General features: G+C 44.1%; 1 protein-coding gene across 1 annotated transcript in view; it reads left to right on the forward strand.

The window, feature by feature from the left end:
* The first annotated feature begins 782 nt into the window (after window positions 1–782).
* LOC138964528 (inner nuclear membrane protein Man1-like) overlaps window positions 783–27,639 on the forward strand; it is a 35,299-nt gene continuing 8,442 nt past the window's right edge. The window contains exons 1-13 of the mRNA XM_070336515.1: window positions 783–1,728; window positions 4,482–4,555; window positions 5,089–5,167; window positions 6,516–6,616; window positions 7,389–7,444; window positions 9,219–9,361; window positions 9,852–9,953; window positions 11,164–11,257; window positions 12,487–12,607; window positions 13,100–13,136; window positions 13,831–13,921; window positions 23,328–23,433; window positions 25,171–25,249. Coding sequence (XP_070192616.1) covers window positions 792–1,728; window positions 4,482–4,555; window positions 5,089–5,167; window positions 6,516–6,616; window positions 7,389–7,444; window positions 9,219–9,361; window positions 9,852–9,953; window positions 11,164–11,257; window positions 12,487–12,607; window positions 13,100–13,136; window positions 13,831–13,921; window positions 23,328–23,433; window positions 25,171–25,249 — 2,020 coding nt within the window. The 5' untranslated portion in view covers window positions 783–791. The remainder of the gene's footprint in view (window positions 1,729–4,481; window positions 4,556–5,088; window positions 5,168–6,515; window positions 6,617–7,388; window positions 7,445–9,218; window positions 9,362–9,851; window positions 9,954–11,163; window positions 11,258–12,486; window positions 12,608–13,099; window positions 13,137–13,830; window positions 13,922–23,327; window positions 23,434–25,170; window positions 25,250–27,639) is intronic.

Genomic DNA, 27,639 nt, shown 5'->3' on the forward strand with positions numbered 1-27,639 from the left:
TCAGCCTTTGTAGTTGTAAATATCACTGTAATCATTCTGAAACTAGGCACAAGAATCGCGCCGGTGTGACGATTCATCTTTCGCCGTGGTCATATTTCGATTCTCGGCCTCGTTGATCTAGTATAAACTCCACACTGAACAAAACAAAAAACTTCGATAGTACTGATGAGCGACTATGTGTACCTTACATTCATGGGGCCAAATTTGTCCAACCAATTTGTTTGTATTTAACTTAGAAATTTGATTCATCCTAAAATGTTTCCCTTCTTATTCAAGGGACGTAACCACTCGGTACACGTTTTCGAAGAAATCGATTTTGGGGGTGAAATCTATTAAATTTCACCACCAATTTTCTTCACATGCAAGAAACAAACATGCTTTTCGTCCATAAATAATTTCACTTCTTAATTTTACCAGGAAACAACATTTGAGTCTTGAGTATATATCGAGGGGGAAATATGAACACGGGCGAAAGATGAAATCGTCACACCGGCAATGTGTGTAATAGTGGGTGCGTGTGTCAGTCACGGCAGGTCACGGTCAGTGTGTCCGTCCGTCCGTCTCAGTGTGCGGTCTGCGTGCATGGGTCAGTCAGTGTCACGTATATATATGTCGTGTGTTTTGCGTGTGCGTATGCGCGCGTGTTTTTACTTTTAAAACAAAAGTTTATCACTTTTGCAAGGGGTAGACTCCATCTGACTTTACTGTTCTTGAAAACTAACGACAGGGGCAGATAATGCAGAATTACCTTGACGCATGCGCACATCGAGTTCCGGAGTAGAGTATCGAAGATGGCGGACTCTCTCACTGATGAACAACTCGTGGTAGAATTGAAAAGCTATGGAGAATCTGTCAGTCTGCCGATCAAGGCAAACAAGCGACCGATTCTGATGAAGAAGCTCAATCATTTGCGATCTCGCAATAAACCCCCGCAGCAAAGAGGAAGAGGCAGGCAGCCCCAGCAGCGACACGAGTTAGGTGCTTTCAGTTCTGACGACAGCGATACGGAGCCGGTACCGACGCCAGGACCCAGTTTCTCACGTAACAGCAGGGGATCCCCCGAGCCGTCAGCATCCAGCAAAGTCACCGAAGTTGTAACACGGTCGCTTCGTAGACGACCCAATGTTAGTCCGATGAGTGTGTCGGTGCGAGGCCGCCAAAAGCACGAGCTTGATCGCAAAGAGTCTCCAGGAAGGCCCGCAAGTGTACCGTCATTAACCAGAAATCAAAGGCGCAGCCGCAGGGAGGAAACCCCCGAGCCTGATGAGTTGTCACAGAATGGCAGCAGTTATCGTTCACCCCGTCTGTACCCGGACATATCAGCTTTGAGTGATGGTGCAGCCCAAATTGACAACTCTTTCAGTGATCGCAGTACCATTCCATTCGAGTCTTCAGATTCTGATGTGGAGGGAAGTTCATATGAAGTGGAAAACAAATCTGTGAACACATCTATTGGTTTGTTACGGGGTAGGCGTACTCCCACAAGCAACCATGTCAGTCCCAACAGACATTCTTACAGCCCACGTTCGTCGCATGAAACGAATCACACACCCAGCAAAAGCAGCCCAGTTTACAGAGGAAGGCCGAAGCGACGATTTTACCCAGAGCATGTTTCTTTTGGTTTGGTGGCTCTTGGCCTGGCCTTTTTTGTGGTCATCTTCCTTGGCTACGTGTCTATACGCAAAGAGCTGTTTATGGGCTGGTTGTTTTCTGACCCGTCGGCACACGGTGAGATGATCGAAAACCTCATAAATTATTTGGTTGGTCTGAAAGTGAAACTGAAAGTTGTGCTGTGTTTTGGGTTATATAATTCAAAGCATTCAAGTATGTATGCAGTAATTATTGTTTAGGGGTTATTTAGCAGCTAAAGCATAATAAGGCCAAAGAAGAAAATAGTCTGTTTACGGTATCCCGACCGACCCTATTTTTTCGCGCGACCCTAGACTTTTTTTTGGCATTGGGGGGGGGGGGGGGGGGAGTCTTTGTGTTTTGGCAAAATAACTGAAAAATATGGTTTTTGGGAGAGAAAAAATCCCGACCTACCGACCCTATTTTTTTGGCCTATGTTACGGTAAACAGACTTTTTTTTTGTGTGCCTAATAAACATCATATCAGTAAATTGTAATTTATTATAATAAGTTATACATTTGTCATTATAATTCATGAGAAACAAACCGCATCCTCTCTTCTGACATTCCTCCACATACACACATAACATGTATGTATTTAGGGAGAAAGAATCGAACAACTACCAGCAGTGTTGTTGCCAGCCTAAGAAGACAATAGGTCATTTGGACCTCCCAAAAAAGTAACAATAGGTCCAAATGTCCTGGCTTTAAAAAAACAATAGGTCCAAATTGTACCGCCATACCTTTGATACATGCAATGCAAAATAACTTACAGTCTGGAGTTAAATGTATCTTTTTACGCAAAAATGACAATAAAGCCATTGAACAATGATAAGATAAGGCCAAACAAAAAAAGTTGTATGTTTCTGGTCACCCGACCCTACCTAGTTTTTTCCCGCCGACCCTAGACTTTTTTTAATTGCATTTGTAAAAAAAAAAAAAATTTTAAAAAGCGTCAAAACGAAAGTAATAGAGGGCAGACGACACAAGGGGGATAATCCCGCATCCCTTTTGTCTCATTTGTTTTGTAATGTGTTGTCTTTCTCTTTGTATAGTAAGTCCAGTCTCTTTGCGTCACTGTATAGTTATTTTCTACCCTGACCAACAAAACCAAAAACAAAATCCCTACCTACCTACCCTATTTTTTGTAGCCATGTTACCAGAAACATGCAACTTTTTTGTTGTTGGCCTAACGCTTCTTATTCTGAACCTGTTTCAAGTCCTTTGGCATTGCTTTGATGTCGCTTCCTAGTTTTAATTGTTCATAAACTTTGCGAGGAGAAAGAGCCTGACATTCCTGGCCTACCCTTTCCAATACAGTGCCCGGTGTGCGAATGTAGGGATCCTGCCTGATCTTTGCATTACCATGCCGTAGTATTATATTGATGAACTTTCCGCTGTTTGCGCCGTTTTCGGTAAATAGGTACACCGGCTGGATCGGATATTTCCGTAAACGCAGCCTCGAGTGTCAATGACGACAAACACGGACTCGGCACCGAGTGCATTTTTACTCGTAGCGAAAATGAGCATTTCGATCGGGGTTTGTTTTCCGACATTGCAACTCCCATTCTATTCATTGCAGACCTTGTCCGCCTTGTACGAATATGTATCGGTCAGTTGACCACCAAAACGTAAAAACTATCGGTCCATCGACCGGACAAGGCTAGGTCCATTGCGTCAAATCACAAAGGAATGCGTCAGAGACCGAATACCGAGGCCTGGCAACAACACTGTACCAGGGATCATGTTGTCACAATTTCTGCATATTTGATGCATGATTTGAGGCATTTCATATTTGCTGAGACGTAGTTTTTTTCATCAAGATGTTTATGGTACATGTATTACTATTAGTACTATTACATACGCAAAACTAATGTGCCTCTTTTCTCTGATGTAATCCTGCATGGACAATTTCAATACCTTGGCTTTTACTTCTGACGAAGTCTAGCTGCAGCTGTTCTCTAACTATTATATTATTACATCTCTTGCAATAACTTGAAAGTTGAATAAGATAACTCTTTTGCAACTGCAAGAGTTTTTTCAGACATGCATGCAAAGACCAGTATGCAGAAATATTGCTCTGTGACGCTTTTTGTTTGTTTGTCGTTGCATATGCCTATCACGTGTTGATAAAGCTAACGTGATCCCTGAACTACAGTGGAACCCCCCTTTTAAGACCTCAAAAAATCTGAGAAAATCAGGTCTTAAAACGGAGGTAAATTTAGGCAAAAAAAATAAAAATAGGTGTGGTTACGGTAACATAGCCAAAAAGAATAGGGTAGGACGGTAGGCAATCACTTTTTTTTTTTAAACTTTTTTTTCTAATGTGTACAAATTAAACCTACTTGACAGGGAAATAAGTGTGCGACTCAGGCGCTTTCACATTCATTGCATTTTCTGCACTCGTTTTCTTGGTTTTTTTTTGACAAATGTAATAAAAAGTTATAGGGTCGGCCCCTAAAAATAGGGTAGGTCGGGTTACCGTAACCACACCTATTTCTTTTTAGGCCTTACAGAGGTTATTGACAGAAAATCTGAGAAAACAAGGTCCTAAAAGGGAGGGAGTCTTGAATTGGGGAGTCTTAATAGGGGAGTTCCACTGTACACACAAATTAGACAAAAGTATACTACATGCAGTTCTTTTTGTGTCTGTGAATAAAAGCATGGGGAAAGTAGTACTAAGTAGGCCTTGAGCAGCTAAAGGAAGCTAAATGTACCATTCACCCAACACCCTCTCATGTATGTATACGTGTGTACATTATAATTTTACTGTAACTGTAAGACAATTAGCAGAGCATCTGTTATAAAATGTGCTTGCTTCTATTTTTGTTTTGCAATTTTCTTTTGGAACAGATAACAACAACTATTTGCTGTGTTCTGAGTATGGAAGTAAAAAGGGTGGTACCGGTAGCCCTGACCAGCAGACGGTATGTATTGTGTATAAATTATAATAGAATTTAGGACAAGTACACGACAATATTCAAAAATAAGAATTTAAGATATCTGCTTTTAGTTTTATTGTTTTTGCTGATTATAGAGCTACACTGTTGGATAGAGACTGCTGTGTGTAAGGATTGGTCTGAGATGAGAGAGAGGTTCTGTGGTACATAGATCTTTTTGTTCAAAAGTACCAAATTCTGGTCTGAGTGTGATGTAGACTGAGCTCACACAGATAATGATTGGCCATGTATACAACAGTATGAATTTGAACTAGAAAAGCTTTAAAAATAAAATTAAGACTAAAATGTACATTTCTTTTGAATAAAAGTACGTTTTACAGTTTTAATACTGTTGTAACTTATACATGATACAAAAAGTAAATGTATGCACATGTGATTTGTGTAATGTTTAAGTTATTCTTTGTAAAAACACTGAAATTGTCTTATTGTAGGTTCAACAGTTACATTTAGTTTCATGAGATAGGTACATTTTTCAGTGCAATATTGTGTTTGTTTTTCAGAACTGCTACGAGAATACAGAAGTGAAGAAAGCTGTCATAGTAATCAACGACTTGTTCAGTGATCTCAGTGTCAGAAAGGGTAACCGTACAAGCTCAACCTTGCTCAATTATTTGAATTAGAATTTTGTTTTGTTGCATCATTAATTAATAACTGATCGTGGAAGTGCCCATTTTTTTATGCTGCATGTTATTTTTTATGTTAACACCTTAATTTTAATAATTTTAAAAAGGTTTTTGAATTGGTTGATGCTGATCTCAGAAAAGGTTTAGGAGCGTCAGAAAATATCCTGTGGTTCAGGGCAGACTTGTATTCACAGGGCATTGCAACATTTTGGATAAAAATTGCATTTTTGAGATGACATAATTTACATTTTACTTTTAGCCATATCGCTGAACAAAATAAATCTTGCTTTGGGTCATCCAGACCTGCCTACCCTTACGATCTGGGCGTAATTTACTACGATTGTTAACCCAAACTACGCCACCACGCTTTCCACAATTGGAAGTACAATTTTTAAGAAACCAAAAGTACGATTTTTGCATCTCATCTCGATGTAAATCCGATCTGTATTGTTGCTCTCGCAGAGCTTGCGTTTGCACCTGCGCGAGATCGTTTGGGCAATATCCGGTCATTTCCGGTCTGTTCAGCCACATACAAGATAGATGCCGCCGTTCGCATTACAATAAATTAGCGACACGTGGAAAATCTGAGTCCCCATGAGACGGACGAGTTGATGAGAAAGCTGGTCACAGTGGTGGTAAAAGGATTGCTGTGAAAAAGAAGAAAGCCATTCAACAGAAATACAAAGGCAGCTAAATGAAATCGTGGCCATGCCTAGGACCCTAATCAAAAGGACCAAAGCACGTCTTGTGTTCCCTTTACCACGGTGACTTTTCGTGTGCACACATTGAAAAATATGACTGTGCATAGCACATCGGAACAAATTATCACAAGGATGCAGGAAAGAGAGCTCATGGAAACCAAAAGACAAAAGTCGTTCGAATTGCCTGTTCCTTTATCAGGAAGTCTGAGTCGAGTGATACAGTAACAAAACTGGAGGGAGAAATTGTCCGAGCAGAAGTGACAATGTGCGAAATGATTGCCGAATAGAATCTTGATTACACTTTCTTCCACCAGATTACTCTTTTTGGCTTGGCTTATTACACTTGTAATTTTGGGGGTGGGCAGGTCTGGGTCATCCTACGTAAATCACAAACGGCGACCACTGAGGGAGACAAGTCTTCTTTTTGCTGAGACAGATTTATAACCAAGGTTTCCCTCTAGTTTCTAAAGCTGGGAGAAATATTTATTTGACGTTCACATTTGACACGGCCGGAAAACTCTTTACTTAAATGAGCTTGTTGTTTCGTTTATAATAAAGTTAAGTACAACAGATATCATGCAACTGTATTGTTGATATTTTCAGGCAAAGTACTTTGCCATAATGCACCAGATTCAGAAGGACGTATGACAACTGACAGCTTCTTGAAGGATCTACGAGAAAAGAAGGGCTTGTCAGACTCACTAGTAAGTTCTTCAGAAATGACAGGCCTCAACTTATTTAGGGGGCACTAAGAAATGGCACTTAGTAAAAGACTATACATTTGATTTTGACAGATACACCACATTGCCAGAATCTGTCACCTGAGGCGCCTTCTGTGTAGACAGTCACACAAGGGGACAAGCATGCACACACATTCAGACACATGTGAATACACACACGCACACACAGAATCCTGTGTTTGCTTAATTCAACAGATTGTTTCATGACAACTTAACCAGGTTACTGTTGTGTTTTGATAGAGTTCTTGTTGCAGAATATGGCAAGCTATGGTCAGAAGTAATTGGGTTAACATCAAGCTATCGATGAATATGTGAAAAAAATGCAGACATGTTATATTTTATATCAGTGCTGTGTCTAGACTAGAGCTTTTAATATTTATCTTCAGCTCAGTTAGCCAAGTTATATTGTACGCACTTGCCATTTTGAGGAGAAGTGAAGTCGTTTGTGTAAACTGTAATAGAGTTGTGTCCCTTCTTTAGATGTAAGAGTTCTTAAAAATCTGAGAAAATAGTGTCTTACTAGTTTCTTGAACCAGGAGGGAAATTTTGAGAAATTTATGGACAGAATATATGAGAAAACTGGGTCTTAAAATTGAGGAAGTCTGATGGGGGGGGGGGGGGGGGGGGTTCTTAAAAAGAGGGGTTCTAGTGTACAGTTTGCCATGCTTTTTGTATCCTATACACTAACTAATTGTGAGTGTTGAAGATGTTTCTGTATTACACTGTGGACCTGCAGAAACTGTACAACTGCTGTCTGGATCTCATCATTGCTAATCCTGGATGGAACCTCAGGTGTGTATTTCAACTGCTTAGTATGACTGAGAAATACCTTGCAGAAAAAAATGTTCTCTGTTAGGACATGTACACAGAAGCAAAACACCACCAGTGACCATGCAAACTCTTACAAGTAATACATTGAACTCTCTTCCCTTCTCTGTCAGACACTGCACCTCTCTCAGCTCTTTTAAACAACAGTTGAAAACTTTCTTTTTCACAGAATATTACACCAACCTGGCCTAATGTCTTCTTCATTCCATTTCTGCACATACTCCTCTCCCATAAAGTTGTTATGATTGTTGAGAGTGTTAGCTGTGTATGTTTGTATATATATAGTGTGTATTGCATATATGATTATTGTGTGAACAGTACATGTGGTGATTTGTGTCTGTATGGTTAATTTGTTTTATGTAGGTTGTACTTTTAATTGTTCTATTCTGTATATATATATGTTCTTTTGTAAAGGGCCTAAAGCTATAGGTTAGGCACTTAAAAATGTCCAGTTATTATTATTATAAGTACTTTCTGTTAAATGCTTGGAAACACAAGTAAAAAACAACAACAAAACCCTTGCCATATGTACAAACATATTTCAGGGTGCTAACCAAAGATGTACAAACACATTTTAGGGTGCTAACCAAAGATGTACAAAAACATTTCAGGGTGCTAAGGCCAAAAAGAAAAATATGTCTGTTTCCGGTAACCCTACCGACCCTATTTTTAAGCGCCGACCCTAAAGGTTTTTTTCGCTTTTTGCTCCCCCCCCCCCCCCCCAAAAAAAACCCCCCAAAAAAACGGGAGGTAATCGGTCGATGAGACTTCACAATCGAAGAGACTTACCTCCCGTTTCCGTCGTCACGCGAAAAAAACATGGCGGCCAATGACGCCGGGAATCCCTCTGAAGGGTCTGTGGCAAGATTTCCGCCTGCAGTTAATCTAGGAAAATGCGACCACACGCCTGACAAGAAAGTCATATCAACATGTTCTGCCAATCACCGTAGCTGCTATCTTTTTTGACATTCACGGCCCGCTTAACCCCAAAGTGTACTCTGCTCAAGCGAAGGGCCAGGGGAAAGCAACATCCGATGAGTTTGTTTTGGAGTGGGGCTCTCTCTCTCTCTCGCTCTCTCTCTCTCTCTCTCTCTCTCTCTCTCTCTCTCTCTCTCTCTCTCTCACACACACACACACACACACACACACACACGCACACACACACACACACACACACACACACACACACACACACACACACACACACACACACACACACACACACTTGCTCAGTCTGACATCCACACAGAAAAAACAAAAACCAAATATGAAGTCAAGTATACTTTATTTAGTTTCAATATATCTAGGTCAAAAACATGTGCTAAATAATTGTAAGTAAACTAAGGACTCGTTTAAAAAAAAAAACACGTAAAAAGACGTTAACAAAACGTAAGAAAAAGGTTTTTAAAAAAAAACGACCGACTGACCCTATTTTTTTCGGCGATGTTACCGGAAACAGACATATTTTTCATTTTGGCCTAACTAAAGATGTACAATCACATTTCAGGGTGCTAACTAAAGAGGTACAAACACATTTCAGGGTGCTAACCAAAGATGTACAAACACATTTCAGGGTGCTAACCAAAGATGTCCAAACACATTTCAGGGTGCTAATTAAAGATGTACAAACACATTTCAGGGTGCTAACTAAAGATGTACAAACACATTTCAGGGTGCTAACCAAAAGTGTACAAACACATTTCAGGGTGCTAACTAAAGATGTACAAACACATTTCAGGGTGCTAACTAAAGACGGAGGAGAGGCCAAGACGCTGCAGGAAGTGTCATACCTGGAGTCGGCCGTACCGTCAATGGGGTTCCTGTGTCGTCTGCAGCGCTCCTTCTCTCGCGTCATGTGGAGTCTCTTTCTGCTGGCTGCAGGTCTGTTACACAGTGGCACTCTTTTTCTTTGATGGGGAGTTGGTTTTCCGGTTAATTATAGACATGTTATTTAGTGAACTTAGAAGTAGTCAGGCATGAGATTTTTCTGCCCATTTTTCTAGCATATATTCAAAGTGCCAGAGAAAATTTTTTGAGATCCCCAGATTGTGCAATTATGCATTTGAGGGAGGGGGGGGGGGGGACTTTTTTTTAACAATATTTTAGTCAAGTTTTGACTAAATGTTTTAACATAGACTGGGAATCGAGATGAGGGTGGTGGTGTATGTGTGTCTGTGTAGTGAAAGCAAGGATCTTGGGTTTAACTTTAATAACTGTGTATGATGAATACATTAAAGTGGGAAAAAGACAACTAAGCCAGGAAAGAGATGGAGACACACACACACATAATCCTGGGTGAACATAGGGCAAGAGGGGAATTGCTTTGGTGTGAAAGCAATGATTTGAAACGCTGTGTTTTTACATTTTCCAGGCATCATCATTCTGGGCATTGTGCTGGTGTTACTGTGGTGGCGCATTCAGGCCAAAGAGAAGGAGGAACAGAAAGTGTTCGCCATGGTGGAACAGATCATTGGTGAGTCAAGGCTGTTCCCATGCCTTGAGTTTTGTCTCTAGCTGCATGCAGGCTTAGCCGGTTTTAGTGCTTATTCTACCCTCACAGCAGAGATAGCACAACAGCTGCAGGCTTAGCCGGTTTTAGTGCTTATTCTACCCTCACAGCAGAGATAGCACAACAGCTGCAGGCTTAGCCGGTTTTAGTGCTTATTCTACCCTCACAGCAGAGATAGCACAACAGCTGCAGGCTTAGCCGGTTTTAGTGCTTATTCTACCCTCACAGCAGAGATAGCACAACAGTTGCAGGCTTAGCCGGTTTTAGTGCTTATTCTACCCTCTCAGCAGAGATAGCACAACAGCTGCAGGCTTAGCCGGTTTTAGTGCTTATTCTACCCTCTCAGCAGAGATAGCACAACAGCTGCAGGGTTAGCCGGTTTTAGTGCTTATTCTACCCTCTCAGCAGAGATAGCACAACAGCTGCAGGCTTAGCCGGTTTTAGTGCTTATTCTACCCTCACAGCAGAGATAGCACAACAGCTGCAGGCTTAGCCGGTTTTAGTGCTTATTCTACCCTCACAGCAGAGATAGCACAACAGCTGCAGGGTTAGCCGGTTTTAGTGTTTATTCTACCCTCACAGCAGAAATAACACAACAGTTGCAGGCTTAGCCGGTTTTAGTGCTTATTCTACCCTCACAGCAGAAATAACACAACAGCTGCAGGCTTAGCCGGTTTTAGTGCTTATTCTACCCTCACAGCAGAAATAACACAACAGCTGCAGGCTTAGCCGGTTTTAGTGCTTATTCTACCCTCACAGCAGAAATAACACAACAGCTGCAGGCTTGCTCCGTACCAGCCGCATATTAGTTCCCGATGTGAGCATTATAGCAAAAAATGCATAACCATAAATAAACCATGTTAGCAAAACATGCATAACTATAAGTAAAACATGTAAGCATAATAGCAAAACATGCATAATTATAAGTAAAATATGTTAGCATAATAGCAAAACATGCATAACTGTAAGTGTAACTGAGCTAACTGTACCTATGCCTAGCCAAAGATTCCTTCTGCTCTGGCTATATTTCACTTGCCCCTTCCCCAACTAAACGGCGAACCATGAAAGATTTGAAGACATTCATTCCTTCATTTATTCTTCTATTGAACTGCTTCACTGTGTAAATATCTAAACTGTTCCACAGGTTTAAAACGTAATGCATGCCGTGTTACAGATCTGCTGAAGCAGTATGCTCAGAATGAGGATGCAGAGCAGTCAGGTCTTCCAGTCCAGCATGTGAGAGATCAGTTGCTTCCCCCTGCTAGAAGGTGAGAGGGAAACTTGGGAGCTTGATTACAAGGGAAATAGGAGAAGGGGTGTCAGAGTTAAAGTGATTGCTATTTGCCGGTGTGCATTACCTTGAAGTGACCCTACCTGCTTGACTGCTGTCAGGTCTTGATAAAACCATGGTACCTTCAATGAAAGGACACCCTTGGAAAATGCCAAAGGTGTCCCAACTTTGCAAGAAGAAGAAAGTACTACAAACAGATATGAGATGATTATGCTGTAGTGCCAGAAGACTCATGTTTTAGAACTTTAAAATTTTCAGTCTTTTCTGTTGCTGGTAGAGCAAGGTGAGTATTTGAGGGATGGACCAACAACCCTCCTGTCTCAGCATGCTGTAAGCATGTAGCTCTAATAGCACAGGTGTTCTGGCCTTCAATCAATCAATCAATCAATCAATATGAGGCTTATATTGCGCGTATTCCGTGGGTACAGTTCTAAGCGCAGGGATTTATTTTTAAATTTTTTAAATTTTTATTTTATGCAATTTATATCGCGCACATATTCAAGGTGCAGGGATTTATTTATGCCGTGTGAGATGGAATTTTTTTACACAATACATCACGCATTCACATCGGCCAGCAGATCGCAGCCATTTCGGCGCATATCCTACTTTTCACGGCCTATTATTCCAAGTCACACGGGTATTTTGGTGGACGTTTTTATCTATGCCTATACAATTTTGCCAGGAAAGACCCTTTTGTCAATCGTGGAATCTTTAACGTGCACACCCCAATGTAGTGTACACGAAGGGACCTCGGTTTTTCGTCTCATCCGAAAGACTAGCACTTGAACCCACCACCTAGGTTAGGAAAGGGGGGAGAAAATTGCTAACGCCCTGACCCAGGGTCGAACTCGCAACCTCTCGCTTCCGAGCGCAAGTGCGTTACCACTCGGCCACCCAGTCCTCAGTCCTTCAGATGCTATTATATAGATGTAAATTGCAACCTGTAGCTCACATTTGCACTTTCATGCCACAAAATAGACTGAAGTGACATGTTTACTGTATTCAAGATGACCAGGAGTTTCTGACCTTGTGCGTACGTCCACTCAGATAGTTAGTGTTAATCTGTTTGTTTTCATTCCATGATAGTTGGTGTTATTCTGTTTGTTTTCATTCTTCTTCCAGGAAAGCTCTGCAGCAGATTTGGGACAAGGCGGTGAAGTTCATTGATAGTTAGTGTTATTCTGTGTGTTTTCATCCTCCTTCCAGGAAAGCTCTGCAGCAGATTTGGGACAAGGCGGTGAAGTTCATTGAAGCCAACGAGTCCCGCGTGCGTCTGGAGACGAAGGTCATTCAGGGGGAGGAGTTTGATGTGTGGAGGTGGATACAGGTAAATAACACACATGTAATATGTTTATATGTATAGATTGCCCTGTGTATGTACAGACTGCCTTGTGTATTATATAGTGGTGTTCATGATGAGAAAGTACAAGGGAATTTTGTGCTGTCACTGAAGATCCGGCTTAGTGAATAAAGGCTAGGAATCGAGATGTGTTACTTTGTTATCTTATTTGATGTATAACAACCTGCAGTAGCTTGTTTCAAATTGAATGTTATACGCCATGAAGTTGTGGATTGGAAATCTTGAGGGATAAGGGACGGGTGGGAAAATGGCTGACTTATTTATGTGATAACGCTTTTTCTTATTTTTGGTATGAGAATTTTAATTTCATTACATTTTGGTTGTGAGAGTGAGGGTAGACTGCTTATGCGTTCAGGGCAAACTGTACTTTGAATATGGCTGTGGGTTGTTCACTCTTCATGTACTCCTGGGGAGTGTCTTATTTGATCTGATCTTTTACAATACCTGTGTTTTTTGCAGGCTGTACCCAATGGGGGAAAAGTATGGCAAGGCCAAGGTGAGTACTCCTCCACTCCAATGCACACACACGCACACGCACGCACGCACGCACACACACACACACACACACACACATGCATGCATACACACGCACGCACGCATGCACACACACAAACACACCACACACATGCATACATGCACGCATGCACACATCAACACACAGACACTGACACACACCTGTTTGACTGTTGGAATCACTTATTCTTTATTGGTAGACACAGGCTGATTAAAACTTGAGTCATTCTCTCTTTGTCTTTACTTGACTGTGCCTGTCCTTCTGGAAAAACAGACAGAGCGTTTGCATGGTATAAGTGTGTTATTTCTGTGCATGGTATCCATTTTCATAAGCCTCCTGAGTATAGGGATCTCTCTGAGTTAAGATGTCCATAAACATCTGAGAACATTCAAAGGTTATGTGAATAATTATATAAGTTAGTTTACCGACTTCATACTAATAAGAGGTGAACAAAAAGGTTGTCTTGGATCAGAGGCCCTTGGAAGGAAGCCTTCACTGTGAATGCAGAGTATTCTGAACTCCTGTTTGATAATGCAGTTCACCGCTTACTCTGCTACATTATTTGTTGTTGCAGCATTATCTCTTTTAGACTAATTCTTTTCAACATGTTTTATTCTTTGTGTCACAGCATTCTCTCTCATTTTGTGTGTGACATATTTAATTGTTTGTGTCACAGCATTTGGAGAGCACAATGAGAACAATTCAACCACTGCCATCTACAGCCCCACACCATGCCTCAAGATCAGAAACATGTTCGACAAGGAAGTGTGAGTGATCTTTGTCTGTTGCCATGGCTGCCAGATTTAGGATAATATTTTTCATTTTTAAAGGCGCATTTAATATCATATTCTTACTCCGAATCACATTAGCATTGAGTCACCTGAGATGCTTATCACTGAAAAACGCTTACCCGGCTAAAGAATTTAAAGGGAAGCAACCCCATCACCAAAACGAAAGTGAAAGTAGCTTTGGTAATGGGCCAGTACACCGGGAGTTACCTCCCATACGGGTGTATGCCACGTCACTTCCTCTAGGAACACGTGCCTATTATCATACGTCTTTTTCACCTCGGAGAGGACGGTTCACTTTTTGACGCTCTGTGGCTGACCTTGTGTGTTTGAGTGACACCCGCCGGCCACGTTACCCAGCTTGTCTGCTCGCCTTGCCTACAGTTTGGTGAGCTCGTTCCCGTTTGTTGTTGGTTGTTTGCACTGTTTTGTTACTGTACGTTGTCCGTTTTTTACGGACTTGTGTGTCAGTGACTTGCGTGTTTCGCCATTTTGTTGTGTGAGTTAGTTAGCTAACTCGTGTGACTTTGCTAGTAGCTCTGCGTGCCCTCTTTCTGTTTGGGCAAGTGTAGCTTTAGTATTTTGTTGACGCGTAAGCGTGTGTGTTTACTGTCTTTTCAGTCGTTTTGACTTACGTTTCAGTAAATCTTTTTGGCTTTGCCACGTGTTGTTGACGTTTGTGTCAGTGTCTTGCGTGTCGCCATTTTGTTGTGTGAGTTAGTTTTCTAGCTCGTGTGACTTTGTTTGTAGCTCTCCGTGCCTCTGCTTGTGGGGCAAGTTTAGCTATAGTATTTTGTTAACGCATTAGTGCGTGTGTTTACTGAATTTTCCAGTCGTTTAGACTTATGTTTCAGTAAATTTTTTCGCGTTGCCACGTGTTGTTGTCAACATGTCTGATTCAGACAAGCGCCGTGGCAAGTCGGACCCCAAGGGGAAAATTAAGGCTAAGTCTTCCTCTTCCAAAGCAACTTTACTTGTTACAGACCAAGAGCGTAACACTTTGTTGGCTGTACCAATTTCGGCGCCTAGCGCTGTTACTACTTCTGCTTCTTTTGCGGCGCCTAGCGCTACTGTTACTTCTGCACCTGTCTCTACATCGGAGACTTCGTCTTCTTTGTTAGCACCTGGACAAGGTGCGTTGGTTTCCTCTCTGTTTAAGTCACTGGTTCCAGAAATCCGCAGCTTGGTGCAGGCAGAATTTCAGCGTTCCGTCGCCAGCAGTTCGGCGTTTCCGGCATCTGGCAGTGACGTCCGGGCATTGGCTTCCGTGTCTTTGTCCTCCACTTCCGGCTTGGAGCAGCGTCCTCCCTCTTCAGCGTCGGTTGGTAAGCAGAGCTGGTCCGATAGCCCTCGTGAGGCGCCTGGACGTTCTCCTTCGGGGGACAGCTCTTTCGCATCGGGTCACGACCGATACCTTGCTGATCTTTCATTTCCGGCGATAACCTACGAGGCCCCGGACTTGTTCGAACAGCGGCGGCAGTCGGTTTCGACTGCCGCATTTCCGGCACTTGCCGGAAGTGATGATCCGTCCGCTCCGGCACGCTACGGCGGTCGCGGCAGGATGGAGTATTCACTGACTTCCGGTCCTTCCGGATCGCGAAGTCAACCAGTGCAGTCTTCACTTCCGCATTTTGCGGTTCCGTTGACTACACTTCCGGTTTCGGCCGGAAACGCTTCTTCCTCTTCTGGTGGTTCCTTCCGGATACCAGATAGTGGATTACAGCGTGCGCCTTCCGGCTTTCAAGCGCCTAGGCTTGAGCAGGCATCACTCCACTCAGTCGGGGGAGTGACGTCAGCTCATCCAGCTCCGGTTTTTGCGGATGGTCGTCCTGCTTACCCTTTACCTTCACAGGATTTTGGGCGGCAGGATGACGTTAGTGCTCAGGCTTTTCCGGTTTCCGGTTTGCCAGGGCATGCTTCTGCTTCCGGAACTGGTGACTTCGGTCATGGTTCCACGTGTGACTATTCTGATGCTCCATCAGTGGTCAGCGAGGAGTCGCGGGGCGTGTTTCCGTCGAAGCTCAAGTCTGTTCTTGACGTCGCGGCGGAAGTAACGTCTCGTTATTTTCCTGAAGGGGTGGTGGCTGCGGACTCTTCCGCATCATTCGTTCCTTCTGCCATGGCGGACTTCCGGCCGGCACAGGAGGATGTTTCTTCCTTCCGGTTCGCCGAGTCTCCGTCAGTGGCTTACCAACTTTCGCATTCACTGGTTCGTCCAGCACATGCGGGGAGTGGTATTCGGCCAGTGCCTGTTCCGTTACTGCTTCCTTTTGGTCCAGTTCCGGAATCAGCGCAGCAGTGGGTGGCTTCAGCTGCCCAAGCCTCTTCCTTCGTGCCTACGGTCAATAGGAAGCTTGGCATGCCCAATCAGAGCCAGAATTGGCTGGCGTCTTTTGCACTCCCTAGGGCTACCCTTCCGGTTTCCCGGGAATTGCTGCCTCTTCTGACTAAACCGATCAAGCGTGATTCGGTTTTGCCGGTTTCCGAGGCTTCCCTCCTCTCTGCTGAGGAGGTTGGACGTCGGCAGATCGAACTGTCCTCCATTGCGGAGACTCTCGTTCGGGCTCTGTCTCGGGCATTGACCGATTCGCTAGTTCCTTTCACTCTCAGTGAAGAACAGAATGCGGACGATGTCTCTGCGCTTTTGGCCGCATTGGCCAAGGTCAATGAGGAACAATTGCGTCTTTCCTCCCTGCAGTACACCCAAGCGGTACTCTGCAGGAGGGATCTCTTCCTCTCGCAGTCCCAATTCACGGAACTGGCTACTAGGGAGACCTTGAGAGTCTCCCCGGTCTCAGAGGAGTCTCTCTTCTGTCCGCTGGCACTGGATGCCAGACAGAAGGAGATTCAGTCAAACAAGGACAGTCAGTTCCTTGACTACACTCTGAAGGGGGTGAAACAGTCTCAGCCTTCTAAACAGAAGCAGGCTCAGACATCGTCTAACCCCAAGCCAGCTCAGAAGCGGCAGGCTCCGCCGGCCGCTCGTGGTGGGAAGAAGAGGACGGCATCGGGGAGGGGGCGTGGCGGCTCTGGAAGTAAGCCACACCCCCAATGAAGCGCTCCCGATCTCACCTCCCTCCCGCCCTCCACCTTGGTGATGGCGGGAGGCCCCTCCCGGGCACTTTCTCGTTGGATGTCGGTAGTAGACAGCCAATGGATTGTGGGAGTGGTGAGATCGGGCTTCCGCCTACTCTGGCGGGAGGAAAAGGCGCCTCTTACCCGAGTGCCTCCGCGGTTCAAGCCCCCCTTCTCGCAGGAAGCACGTTCCGTCTTGCAGTCGGAAATTGCCTCCCTGGAGCAGAAGGGCGCGGTGGAGAGAGTTCGGGTCCACAGCTCCCTGGGATTTTACGGGCGTCTGTTCGCTGTTCCCAAAGCATCAGGAGGATGGCGTCCCGTGTTGGATTTATCTCTCCTCAATACTTTCTTGAGGGAGATAAAATTCAAGATGGAGACGCCAGCCTCTGTCCGAGACTCTCTCCGCCCAGGAGACTGGGTGACCTCGATCGATCTCACGGACGCATACTTTCATATTCTTATGCATCCGGCCGACCGGAAATGGCTTCGTTTCCGGTGGGGAGATCAGATCTACCAGTTTCGCGCACTCCCTTTCGGGCTGTCTCTCGCACCATGGATTTTCACCATGGTGGTGAGACAGGTCTGTGCACTGGTGAGGTCCCAGGGTATCCGTCTGCGGGCTTATCTGGACGACTGGCTCATCATGAACCAGTCCCAGAGCGGCTGTTCGCAGGATACCCTGACGGTTCTTCGAGAATCCAACTCGTTGGGATTCTCGATCAACCGGGTAAAGTCGGAGCTGACCCCGTCACAGACATTCACTTATCTGGGGATGTCTTTCGACACGGTCGCTTGGACTGTCCAGCCTTCTCAGAGAAGGGTGGACAAGCTCCAAGCCCAGATTCGCTCCACTTTACCTCTCCTGATGGCTTCCATCCGCTCGCTCGCCTCCATCTTGGGGCAGATGGAGTCTATGGCTCTTCTGGTTTCACTGGGCCGGGTCCACAAACGTCCGCTTCAGTTCGCGCTGAAGCCGTTTGTGGACTCTCCTCTGGTGGACTGGGACGCCCTCATCCCTTTGCAGGGATGGTTCCAGTCTGCGACCCTTCCGTGGTTGGACACGGAGTGGGTCTGCAGAGGTGTTCCGATCGTCGTGCCCCTCCCCGACCTGGACCTCTTTACAGATGCGTCCAGGGAGGGTTGGGGGGCACATACAGATCTTCAGACTACTTCCGGTCTGTGGACGACGGAGCAGTCCTTGTGGCACATCAACTTGCTGGAGCTAGAGGCAGTTGCTCTAGCTCTGGCCAAGTTTCTGCCCTCCCTGTACGCCAAACATGTTCGTCTGTTTACAGACAACATGACAGTGGCGGCGTACATCAACAAGCAGGGAGGCTCGCGGTCCCCGTCTCTCTCGGAGAGGGCTTGCGAGATCCTGGTGTGGTGCTTTCAGCATCATATCACGATCTCGGCCAGGTACCTTCCAGGGAGGCTGAACACTTTGGCGGATGCGCTCAGTCGTTCCGGTACGGTGCTTCAGTCGGAGTGGACGATCACTCACGGGGCACTGCTTCGCCTTTGGGCCCAGGTCCAAAAGCCTCTGGTGGACCTTTTTGCCACAAGGTACTCAAAGAGGCTTCCGGTGTTCGTCTCGCCATTCCCGGACCCTCAGGCATGGCGAGTGAACGCTCTGGACTTTCCCTGGACGGGTCTGGAGGCGTACGCCTTTCCTCCCTTTCCGTTACTCAGCCGAGTAATCCGGAAAGCGGAGATGGAGGAGCCGGCCCTTCTTCTTCTGGTCGCTCCTCTGTGGCCGTCGCAGGTCTGGTTTCCAGATCTTCTTCGGCTCGCCCAAGGGCCCCCCATTCCTCTCGCACTCGTGCGAGGGGAACTAGTGCAGCCCCGAACAGGCATTCCACACGAGGAGCCCAGTCTTCTGAAGCTTCACGTGTGGAAGTTGTTCGGGACTCGCTGAAGCGCTCTGGGGCGTCGTCTTTGACTCTGGACTTGGTGGCTCGCTCGCATAGAGCGTCCACCTCTTCAGTTTATGCTTCCCACTGGAAGGCATGGACTGCCTGGTGTTCAGCTAGAGGGGTGAGTTCGGTGGCTCCGCGCTCTATTCAGGTCGCTAACCACCTCTCTTTCATGTCTTCGCAGGGCGCCTCAGTCTCCTCGTTGAGGGTCCGGCGCTCCGCTATCTCGGCGACTCTTAAGCAGATTGGTCGTTCTGTTCGAGTCGGGGGCGTTATAGCTGCAGTCATTAAAGGGGCTGCTCTTAAGGAAGCTAAAGCTCGTTTGCCCGCTCCCAAGTGGGACTTGTTTTTAATCCTGGAATTCCTTCGTTCTGCGGATTTTGAGCCTTTAAGCGAGGCCAGTCTGTTCAATGTCACTCGCAAAGCGCTGTTTCTCCTTTTGTTGGCTACGGCCCGACGGGGTAGCGAGGTCCACGCTCTGTCGGGTCAGCCTGGAGATATCTCCTTTGAGCCGGACGGTTCCGCATCTTTGCGTTTCCGGCCTGATTTCCTGGCCAAGAATCAGTCTCCGGGGCAGGCCTCTCCGCTGGTTAGAGTTAAGGCTCTGACCAGCGCGTTGGCCCCGGATGACCCCGATTCGGTCAATTGCCCTGTGAGGGCACTTCGTCTGTACTTAGCCCGGACTCAGCCGATTCGGTCTAGTTCTCAGAAGTTGTTGTTTATCTCTCTCCTTACTAGGCGCGAGAAAGATTTGTCGAAGGTAACGTTGGCCCGGTGGGTGTCCTCGCTCATCAAGCAGGCTTATGAGTGGAGTCGCACAAAGAGGGGGGGGGTTATGCCCTCCTTGCCACTTGACTCGGCCCGAGCCCATGAAACGAGGGCGTGGGCATCCTCTCTGGCAGTTCTGCGCTCCAGACGTCTAGAGGAGGTGCTGACAACTGCGTATTGGCGTTCCGAAGATGTTTTCATAAACTTTTATCTTCGGGACGTCACAGCTCTTCGACAGGATGGCTCCAGAGGCCTTCCAGCGCTCATAGCAGCAGGCCAGTTCCTGTCCAGAACTTGATGGTGAGTTTTGATTCATTTCTAGCCCACCGCCTTGTTGATGTTATCTGCTAATGTGATTCGGAGTAAGAATATGATATTAAATGGAAAATTTCCTAAATAAATTATCATTTAATTAATATACTTACCCGAATCACATACTGTATTCCCTCCCACCTGCCCCGCTTATGGTTTTAAGATTTTTTAAAGCCGTATGATAATAGGCACGTGTTCCTAGAGGAAGTGACGTGGCATACACCCGTATGGGAGGTAACTCCCGGTGTACTGGCCCATTACCAAAGCTACTTTCACTTTCGTTTTGGTGATGGGGTTGCTTCCCTTTAAATTCTTTAGCCGGGTAAGCGTTTTTCAGTGATAAGCATCTCAGGTGACTCAATGCTAATGTGATTCGGGTAAGTATATTAATTAAATGATAATTTATTTAGGAAATTTTCCAGTGCTGGCTGTGAAAACACTTTGGCTCGCCATCTCAGATCTTGCCAGGCTATTACATGAGATAAGACCGGCACGGTTGGCCTAGTGGTAAGGCGTCCGCCCCGTGATCGGGAGGTCGTGGGTTCGAACCCCGGCCGGGTCATACCTAAGACTTTAAAATTGGCAATCTAGTGGCTGCTCCGTCTGGCGTCTGGCATTATGGGGTTAGTGCTGGGACTGGTTGGTCCGGTGTCAGAATAATGTGACTGGGTGAGACATGAAGCCTGTGCTGCGACTTCTGTCTTGTGTGTGGCGCACGTTATATGTCAAAGCAGCACCGCCCTGATATGGCCCTTCGTGGTCGGCTGGGCGTTAAGCAAACAAACAAACAAACAAACAAACAAACAAACATGAGATAAGAACATCCTTTCCCTTGGATACATACAAAACATCAACACCCTGACTGCTTTCTGTGGACCATGAGAATTTTTTGATGAAGTAATGTAACAGATTGCCACTAGTGTGTTTAAAGGTACTGAACTTGTCAAATCCAGGTGCACGGAGCCCCTGGGGCTTTTAGTCATACCTCAGGCAGCTATCCGTTAGAAGAACTACCAAGTTTCATTGACTTGCACCCAAAGAGTCAAGAACTGCGATTTTTTTACGAATTAATTTTGTACTCGGACCCGGCTGGTCTTGACCTATTTTTGGATCTAAATTTAGATCAGGTAGATCACCACATCATGCACAAAAAGACACGTCACTAAGCAAACTATGTCAGACGTCATCGTGAGTTTGTGTAAAACAAAATGGAGGCCGGAAGCACTCAGTTAAATCGAACTCCGACCAAACACCACGTAATAACTAGGTTAATTTATGCACTCGCGTGAACAAGAAACTGTCGAGCTTCACAGATGTCGTCGTTGGGTAGTTTTGGGTTTGTTTTACTACCATAGGAGGATTTTTGAACTGTAAATGCACTCAGCTGCAACAAAAACGCAAAACGAAGGCTGTGAGCTGCACTGGGCCTTTAAGAACTAAATTGATTTAGAAAAGAAAAAGTTTGGAAAGAAAACAGCCGGGCAGTTGATTTATTATTGTGTGTCCAAGGTTAGGGATGGTCTTATCCCATGTGAAAGCCTGGCCGCATCTTGTTACACGACACTTGAGATTGCCACAAGTTCTCAAACGTCGTATAGTTGTGTTCTTTTATTCTACGTCGCCCGTCTTCGCAGCAGCAGAAAACAACTCGTCAAATTGAGTTCGAGGATTTATTTAGCATTCCATACATACAACTGCACATCGTAGCAGAACTCAAAGTAGAAGCTTTTTTACATACAAATCGCGCTGGCCTATATAGTAAATACTCAATCTCGAGAATATTCCAGACCGAACATGATACAACTAAAATTAGATGAACTGCCCATGGACTAGAATAGCGACATCCTCTGTGGCGTACATCAAAAGCGCCGACGCACTTAATCCGAGCGAACGCCACGAACCCACGACTCAAAACAACGTGGTAAACAACTTGTTTTGACAGGACTAGAAAGTTCACCTGCATTCTCGTCCAAACATAAATATTGTGTTTACAAAATATAATATCGGTACTTTCCCACAAAGTACAAATAAGTCAACTACATGCAACACACAAAACTGAACCAAAGTTCAGCAACGGCAGCGTTTCCTAACACATCTGAGACAGTGAGTCATGTCATTTACACGGGAAGGATTATGCCGTTATGTTATGGCACACAGTTTAGTACTTGTCGGTAGCAACTCAATACTGAGAAAAGTAAGAGACTGGTTTGGGTTTTCCTACTGTCGGCAAGAATGAATTTGAAAATTGCATGGGTACACAGCTTTACACTGTATTTCCTTTTTATGATTACCCATTAAGCCTGCATGTTGTGTTTGTCTCTTGTTTGTTTGTTGATTTGTTTGTTTCTGCCGTATCTTACCGGTTGTGTGTAGCTAAGTTGTGTGGTCTGCAACAGACTGCAAATGATAAGTTTTGGTTTCTTTGTGTTGTAATTCTGGTCTGCAGACTGAAGACAAAAACATGACTGTATGCATTCCAAGATAAATTTTCTTTGGTAATGATAACAAAGCATAACACAACTTCTTTGTCCAGTTTGCAGTTAGGTTATAGTGGAGCAGTGTTGATGTATAGCTAGAGGGAAAAAAATCTTCATGGAAACTAAATTCTAGCAGGGAACAAATTAATAACCAGGCTGCAAAAGAATCACATGTTCCATAAACTTAGCTTTCTTGTATTTCTATTCTAAATTCTAATGAATTCTGCATCTACAACAAACAAAAAAAGCTTTCTTACAGAAAGTATCAAGTGTTTGAACCACAATGCAGTGTTTGTGTGGATCATCATTGATGGCAGTTACACCTGCAGTGTTGGCGCTGATCATAACGGTTGCACGTGCAGTGTTTGTACTGATCGTAACAATTGCAGGTTTAGTGTTTGTGTGGATCATCCTTCAGGACAGTTACACATACAATGTTGGCGCTGATCATAACGGTTGCACATGCAATGTTTGTGCTGATCGTAAGAATTGCACGTTCAGTGTTTGTGTGGGTCATCCTTCAGGACAGTTACACATGCAGTGTTTACTCGGATCGTAACAGTTGCACGTGCAGTGTTTGTGCTGATCTTAACAGTTGCACGTTCAGTGTTTGTGTGGATCATCCTTCAGGACAGTTACACTTAGAGTATTTTTGCTGATCATAACAGTTGCACGCTTAGTGTTTGTGTGGATCATCCTTCAGGACAGTTACATATACAGTGTTTTCGTTGATCATAACGGTTGCACGCTTTGTGTTTATGTGGATCATCCTTCTGGACAGTTACACATAGAGTATTTTTGCTGTCATAACAGTTGCACGTGTAGTGTTTATGTGCACAGAGAGAGCGACGAGGACTGGGAGGAGAGCGTGAAGGACGCACTGCTGGAGAAATGCCAGGACATCAAGAGTCTGGTCCACATCTACGTTGACAAAAACTCCAGAGAGGTCAGTCGCTTAGATATGATACTTACTTCAGACCTGGGAACCCATATGATTTCACTGTGTTTTGTAGGCATGATTCTTTAGAATACGATAAAAGTACAGTCGGTGAAAAGAAAATAGGAACAGAAACATTCCTAAATTACTTTTCTTCACAAGCGCATCCCGAATTCGATCCAGTATTTGGACACATGATTATAGTTTTTGTCAGTAAACATCGAAAGTAGCATTTGTTTTAGGTGTATTGGTAAATTTAAATAACGGTGCGACGGACGCGTGTGAAACATGTTTGTATCATGGATGTTCAAATGCTGTGTTGAGTACGCTTATTTTACTGAAAATACACCAAGTTTGTTTGAGAATACTTCAGGTGTAAAACTGGGGTTCCCAGGTCTGTTACTTGTTTGCACAGATGCCTACTGGCTTGTTTGCTTTCCTGTCTAGTCTGCGCGCTTGCTTTCTGTTTAATTGATCAAGTTTAAGTTTTGACTAAATGTTTTAACGTAGAGGGGGAATCGAGATGAGGTTCGTGGAGTGTGTGTGTGTGTGTGTGTGTGTGTTTGTGTGTGTGTGTGTGTGTGTGTGTGTGTGTGTGTGTGTGTGTGTGTGTGTGTGTCTGTGTGTGTGTGTGTGTATGTGTAGAGCGATTCAGAGGAAACTACAGGACCAATCTTCATGAAACTTTACATGAGAGATCCTGAGTATAGCATCCCAAGACCGTTTTGATAAATGTCTTTGATGACGTCATATCCGGCTTTTTGTGAAAGTTGAGGTGGCACTGTCACGCTCTTATTTTTTAACCAAATTGGTTGAAATTTTGGTCAAATAATCGTTGACGAAGCCTGGACGTTCGTATTGCATTTCAGGTTGGAGGCTTAAAAATGAATTAATGAGTTTGCTCATTAAAGTTGTCATTAAATTCCATTTTTCGTAAACCAATTTAAAATTGATTGCATCGTATTCTTCATCAAGTTCTGAATCTAAAAATATATTCATATGTCTAGTTTACTGTTAAAATGTGATCACAATTAATGAAAATAGGTTAATTAGTACATGTACTATGATTATAATTTATGAAATCGATCCAAAAAAATGATTAATCTTGTTCTTTATCATTTCCTGATTCCAAAAACATATAGATATAGTATGTCGTATTCAAAACAAGCTCAGAAAGTTAAAAAGGGGGCTCGGTAGCTCAGTTGGTAGAGCACTGGACTTGTGATCGGAAGGTCGCTGGTTCGAATTCGGGCCGGGACGGACACGGGTCAACTTTATGTGCAGACTCAGAGACGGAAGCCATGTCCCACCCCCGTGTCACCACAGTGGCACGTAAAAGACCTTGGTCATTCTGCCATAATTGCAGGTGGTTGAATACACCTAAACACGCAGACACCTGGGTAGCGCGACCCCGTTGCTGCTAGCTTTCCACTGGGAGGAAGCGACCCGAATTTCCCAGCGATGGGACAATAAATAAATGAAAAATGAAAATGAAAAATGAAAAAAATTAAAAAAGAAAAGCGCGCTTTCCTGCTTAGCGCAATACGCTACCGTACTATTCTGACTTGTCAATTTCACTTTGTTTTGCACGTGAAAAGTGAGCGATTTCCTTGTCATGGGAATTGACGAAGCTGTATTGACAGCTTGACTAAATGTAGCCTTACGTGACTTGTTTATACTGCACTGCGACTGGATGACTAGTTCTAAAGACTGATTCTTTGCAGTTTATGGTGTGTTTTGTTGCAGGGGTGTGTGTACGTCAAGTGTAACAGCAAGGAAGCTGCCGGTAAAGTGAGGCAAGCACTGCACGGTTGGTGGTTTGATGGTGAGTGATAAATGTGTTGTTTTATTTTTGAGTCACTTGAGAAAAAGTGACTCTATGTAATCGGTCAGTGTTAGTCTGTCCGGCCGGCCGGCCGGCCGTCCGTAGACACCACCTTAACGTTGGACTTTTCTCGGAAACTATCAAAGCGATCGGGCTCATATTTTGTTTAGTCGTGACCTCCAATGACCTCTACACTTTAACGATGGTTTCGTTGACCTTTGACCTTTTTCAAGGTCAAGGTCAGCGTCAAAGGAAAAATTAGACATTTTATATCTTTTCTCGGAAACTATCAAAGCGATCGGGCTCATATTTTGTTTAGTCGTGACCTCCAATGACCTCTACACTTTAACGATGGTTTCGTTGACCTTTGACCTTTTTCAAGGTCACAGGTCAGCGTCAAAGGAAAAATTAGACATTTTATATCTTTGACAAAGTTCATCGGATGTGATTGAAACTTTGTAGGATTATTCTTTACATCAAAGTATTTACATCTGTAGCCTTTTACGAACGTTATCAGAAAAACAAGGGAGATAACTAGCCTTTTCTGTTCGGCAACACACAACTTAACGTTGGGCTTTTCTCGGAAACTATAAAAGTGACCGGGCTCAAATTTTATGTGAACGTGACTCATTGTGTTGTGAATAGCAATTTCTTCCTGTCCATCTGATGCCTCATATAATATTCAGAACTGCGAAAGTGACTCGATCGAGCGTTTGCTCTTCTTGTTGTTTGTGTGTGTTGAGGACCAAGAGTGGTATTCAAGAAGAAAAAGAATTTGAGGTGGTTTCAGATTCTGAAGCCGTTTTAGCTACTACGCTTTAACTTCCGATTTTAACTGGCATTCACGAGTCCCCCTCCGAACGCTGTTAGCTAACAAGGTTGTCTATTTATAAACCACGGGGTTTCCCTCACTTCCTGTTCAGTGCGCACGGGCAGTAGGTCTTATCCGCCTTCATTGCTTTTATTCCGCGAACGAACACGTGTGCATTACATTTACTTTAGTCGACATGTACGGAACATCCATCGGACAAGCGAAAGCGCAGGCACACGAGGAAGAGATGGAGGGGAAGAGGAAACGAAGTGCTAACTGGACTGACAGCGAAACGCGGACAAATACGAGATACTGCTCGCGAAAGATTTCAACCGATGCTCGATCATTCCGGCTTGTGGTGAAAACGTGCTCGCGTCTTCTTTAATGCATTACAGTGTCCAATTTCTCCTACTGATTCCGTGGCCGAACGGTTCTCACATTCGCCTGATGCGCGATTGAATCGAGTTCAAATCACCGTCTGTCCGTAATTTTTTTTACTCTTTGGCATTTGTTTATTTTTGTTTATTTTCTTCATGTGCAAAAGAGTATGTTATAATAGCAAATTGATTTAAAAAAAATTTTTTTTAGGCAGGAATGGGTTGTTGTTTGTTTTTTTTGGTTACCATGATATTAATTTATTGAACTTAAACATGTAAGTATTTGATTTAAAAAAAAATATGAAGAAGGATGCTCCCCGCTTAAAAAAACAAAGGTAAAAGAGAAGAAAAAAAAACAAAAACTTTCTGTACAAATCTACATCGTCATATTTATCCACAGGATGAATGCGATCCCGGAAAATTCTTCTCAGATTTCTTCTCTCGGCATATTCCAACATCATGAAGGCCGCCATCTTGAATCACGAAGATAACACGGTGTTAGCGATTGTAGAGACGAGGGGTAGGTCCTGTAACTTTGAAGGCGTCACGTGACTTTGGCGGGTCACAACGGGCTTTCGTGAATGCCGATTAGCGCGACTTACAGCTCAAACAGCGCCACCATGCGGCCAAGTGGCGCTAAAGAGGTTTCTTGAATACCAGTCCAGGCTGGTGGTAAACAGTAAAATTTGACACCTGTTCCAGATTCCTTGAACATATTAACTTTTGTTTGTTTGTTTGTTTTTGACTAAATGTATTCCAGCATACTGAGAGTTGAGAGGGCTGTGGGAGTGTGTGTGAGTGCGTGCGATCGTGCATGCATGCATGTGGAGCAATTCCCTGAAAACTACTGAACAGATGGTTATGAAACATTACATGTGGGTTTTTTTCTCCAGATAATATCCCGACAACTTGGTTTTTTTTAACACATTTTTCAATAAATGTCTTTAATGATAATAATAATAATAATGCATAATATTTATAAAGCGCATGTATCCAGGGTTAAACCCTGCTCAAAATGCTGTACAATCATTGGAAAAAATACAACAACATAACATTATATTTTACAGTGCTTAAAGCTCTTTGAAGGTAACAGTAACCACAAAACAAAAAAAAACTTCCCTTTTTGGGCTTCCAAAATTCTGAGTAAATTAGTCTTAAAACTATGAGTAAATTTACACAGGTTGTGAAAAGTCGAGGTCTTA

Source organism: Littorina saxatilis, linkage group LG4 (genome assembly GCF_037325665.1).
Source record: "Littorina saxatilis isolate snail1 linkage group LG4, US_GU_Lsax_2.0, whole genome shotgun sequence".
NCBI classification, from domain to species: domain Eukaryota; kingdom Metazoa; phylum Mollusca; class Gastropoda; order Littorinimorpha; family Littorinidae; genus Littorina; species Littorina saxatilis.